The sequence below is a fragment of the Vombatus ursinus genome, unplaced genomic scaffold (genome assembly GCF_900497805.2).
Source record: "Vombatus ursinus unplaced genomic scaffold, bare-nosed wombat genome assembly UNPS02012622.1, whole genome shotgun sequence".
In the NCBI taxonomy this organism is placed as follows: Eukaryota; Metazoa; Chordata; class Mammalia; order Diprotodontia; family Vombatidae; genus Vombatus; species Vombatus ursinus.
The window spans coordinates 405,800-409,932 of record NW_020952400.1 but is presented as its reverse complement, the minus strand read 5'-3'; the positions used below and the strand labels follow the sequence as shown (position 1 = coordinate 409,932).

At 39.2% G+C, this 4,133-nt stretch overlaps 2 protein-coding genes across 4 annotated transcripts in view; one reads left to right on the top strand and one right to left on the bottom strand.

Moving 5' to 3' along the window:
* Positions 1 to 4,133, top strand: part of LOC114040056 (zinc finger protein 558-like) — a 26,888-nt gene that overhangs the window by 7,469 nt on the left and 15,286 nt on the right. The window contains exon 4 of the mRNA XM_027858038.1: positions 3,225 to 4,132. Coding sequence (XP_027713839.1) covers positions 3,225 to 4,132 — 908 coding nt within the window. The remainder of the gene's footprint in view (positions 1 to 3,224; position 4,133) is intronic.
* The window catches only part of PFN4 (profilin family member 4), a 39,721-nt gene that overhangs the window by 25,865 nt on the left and 9,723 nt on the right, over positions 1 to 4,133 (bottom strand). The gene's annotated exons all lie outside the window — the stretch shown is intronic.

Below are 4,133 nucleotides of genomic sequence, written 5' to 3'. Positions count from 1 at the left end.
AAGAGATTTGCTTTAGCAAAATTTAGGATGATCTTTTCATCAAATACTGGGGTGAAAAAGGAAAAGAAGCCATCTGATTTATGTGAGATAAGGAGAATATGCTAGCTCTTGCAAATGTCCATTTTTTCCAATGAAATTAGAGGCCAAGTTATTAAGTAAGAAGGTGTGGAGAGGGCAGGGGGCAGAAAGCAAGGAGAAGGGAGGACTGGGGATGAATGAAAAGATTTAGAAAAGTTGCTCTGGCGAATGGCACGGGGAGGCAGTTAGGGAGACGTCAAACCATTGCCTTGTCACAAGTAGGGTCCAGCTAAGATTACATAGCCTAAGTCTGCAGTGGACCCAGGAGGCCTGGTTTCATGATTTCCTCTCTCTCATCCAGCAGCACATGAGCCGGAAGTAATGTGAGGCTAAGGGTTGCATAAATCATCAGCCCAAATCCCTTTCCTCACCTTTATGGCTCCTTCTCTGTCCCATTCTTTGAGAATCATTGACCAGGTTCATGTAGGTGATTAGCATGTCCATTTAGGGAGCTGGGAGGTAGAGACTTGAAGGTGTCCCATGGCATGAGACCCTTCAGGAGCCTAGAAAGAAGCCTCTGTGATCTTCAAAGTCAGGGTTAGGTTTAGCATCAGGGCAGGGGTTATTCTGGTCAGGTTCCATCAGGGTTAGAACCTAAAAAAGGTGATTACTTAGTGGTGAGGGGGTATGAGAAAGACACAGAACCATGACTGAAGTCAGAACATGCATTTGACAACTCTGAGAGAGACCAGAAAACAGGGACTGAGGTACAGGCTGGGGCCCGCTGTCAGTTGTGAGCCCAATCAGGCAATCAATACACAGTGATTAAGCACCTCTTGTTTTATGCACTGTACTAAGCTCTAAGGGTATTAAAAAAAAGGCAAAAGAAATGCTACGTTGTCAGGAAGCTCACAATCTACTATAAAAACATGGAGATAGTTTGAAAAGAAGAACAGAAAATGAACCCCACTCCTAGCTGATCTACATGAAAAGAGATTGTTTTGGAATGGGAATACATTTAAGTTCAATAGAGAAATGAGATAATACAAGAGTGAGGATAATAACAGTCTAAGAAAGAGAACAGAATTCGAGGAAATAGTCTAAATCAAAATCACAGTTTTAAAAATAATAAGCTAGCATTTGTAGTCATGTTAAAAATACTATAAATGACTTGATCGGAAAACTGCAAATTAAAATACCTTGGAGGTACCACCTAACATCTATCAGAGTGGCTAATATCATGATAAAGTGAAATTTTGGATATTGGAGGGAATGTGAGAAAACTAGGACCCTAATGTACTACTGGTGGAGTTGTGAACGGATCCAACCATTCTGGAGAGCAATTTGGACCTCTGCTCAAAGGGCTATAAAATGGTGCATACCCTTTGATCCAGCAATGAATAACACTGCTAGGTCTACATTGCAAAGACATCCAGAAAAAGGGGAAAGGACCTATTTGTACAAGAATATTTATGGCAGCTCTTTTTGTGGGGCAAAGAATTAGAAATTGTGGTGATGCACATCAATGGGGGAATGGCTAAACAAGCTGTGGTATATGATCGTAATGAAATATTATTGTGCTATAAGAAATAACAAGCAGGATGATTTCAGAAAAACCTAGAAAAACCTTACAAGAACTAATGCTGAGTGAAGTGAACAGAACCAGAACATTGTACACAGTAACAGCAATATCGTTCAATGAAGAACTGTGACTGACTTAGCTTTTCTCAGCAATATAATGATCCAAAACAATCCCAAATGATGGAAATTCACTTTTTGATTACCTCCCTAACCAGTCAATAAAATGAATTGCTGGTTACTCTGTAAAAGATTGATTTTTCTTCTGGCTCTTGACAAGCAGTGTATTAAATGATCAATGTACTTGAAGGTCAATTGCACAGATTATTTCTTCTTTTAAACAATGTTTATATTTAAAAGTTCCTTTGTAAGGACAGAATTTCTTCAGACACATAACTATTTTTTTCTACCAATGGAAAACCAGGTACACTTTCATTGAAACTCTACTGAACGACTAATCTGTGTTGCCAAACAGTTCATTTGAGAAGCTGACAAGGAGGTGAATAATAACCTAAGTAGAGGATAGGTTCAAATCTGAGAACAACCTTAGCATTGCAATGAGGGGCTCTTTAAGGTTTGTTTCTGTAGAACAGTTGTGGGGGTCCATGATGATTTCAGTGTGGCCTCCACTGTTCATGCAGAGCAATCATGGTTTCAAAGAGCCTGTTTTCTCTGCTGCAAGAATGCAAACCCCAGTAACATTGTGATCTGCTAATTACAGCTTCGAGGAGATATGATTACAAGGTAACCCAGGAATGAGAGGACTGCTGTGGTACAGTTACAGCCAGCCACTGAGGGTCTGTGCATGCTTGTGACCATTTGCACATGAATGTCCAACCTCCCTGGAAGTTTGGAAACAATTTGATGTCAAGTTGAGAAACAGAAAGAACATGCTCTAAATATAAACAGTCAGAGCTTATTGCATGACCCTGAAAAGCACTATATGCCTGACCATAATGATTTGAAATCACTGCCGAAAGAATCCTATTATGGGTGAAGTATACACATGCTTGTTGTCCCAGAGGATAAATATTAGTGCAAACAGATTTTATAACATTTTATTTTCCACTAATGGATATTAAAATGATACTTAAACTATTTTTAAGTTTTAAATTCCAAACTCTTTCAGTCTTTCCCCTCTTCACTCCTTGAGATGTTAAGGAATCTGATACAGGTTATATATGTACAATCATTACTACAAGGATTTTATTTTTATTTTAGTGATCAAAGGCATTTAGAGACAATAAAAAAAAAAGAAGTAAGTAATGGCTATCCCAAAAAATTAATAGGCCAAGGTGGTGAAATCAATAGAAACTGACCCCGGAATCTAGAGGACCTGAGTTCAAATCCAGCCTCAGATACTTGACACTTACTAGCTGTGTGACTCTGGATAAGTCACTTGACCCCAATTGCCTCAGAGCTCTCTGTATATGAAGCTCTTTGTAAATTAAATCATCCTCGGGATGTGAGCTAATGGCATTTTGAAATAATTGATTCTGCCATTTTACCTTCGAAGACTTTGCTCATTGTCTAGGGAAAGAGAATGTAAGGGAGTTTATCTTTTGCCTATGGAGGGAAGGGGATACAATTATATACGTGTCTGTGTGTATATTGCTTGTTTCTTTCAGAAGGAGAGATTAGAGTGGAAGTGAAGACTATGGCAGAGCTAAATCTTTCTGTGGAAGAAACTCAGGAGCAAAGATCCATGGATGATGGTCCCTGTGACATCACTTGGAGAGAAATCTGTGCTCTACATCAGAGAAGCCACACTGGAGAGAAACCTTATGAATGTGATCCACATGGAAAGGCTTTCATGAACAGGGCCAGTCTGGCACAACATCAGAGAATCCACACTGAAGAGAAACCTTATGAACATGATCAAAGTGAAAAGGCATTTACACTGAGGACTTGTCTTACTGAACATCAGAGAATTTACACTGGGGAGAAACCTTATGAATGTAATCAGTGTGGAAAGGCTTTTACCAAGAAGCGCAACCTTATTGTTCATCAGAGAATCCACATTGGAGAGAAACCTTATGAATGTAATCAATGTGGAAAGGCTTTCATATGTAGGAACAGTCATATTAGACATCAGAGACTCCACACTGGAGAGAAACCTCATGAATGTAATGAGTGTGGGAAGGCTTTCAGAGACCATTCCCATATTATTAAACATCAGAGAATCCACATTAGAGAAAAACCTTATAAATGTAATCAGTGTGGAAAGACTTTCATAGGCAACTCTAGGCTTGCTAAACATCAGAGAATCCACAGTGAGGAGAAATCTTTTAAATGTAATCGGTGTGGAAAATCTTTTGGAAAGGGGTATAGTCTTGCTTTCCATAAAAGAATCCATACTGGAGAAAAACCTTATGAATATAATCAGTGTGGAAAGGCTTTTACACAGAGGACCAACCTTACTGCACATCAGAGAATCCACACTCGAGAAAAACCATATGAATGTAATCAGTGTGGAAAGGCTTTTAGAGGGAGGTCCACTCTTACTAACCATCAGAGAATCCACACTGGAGAAAAAC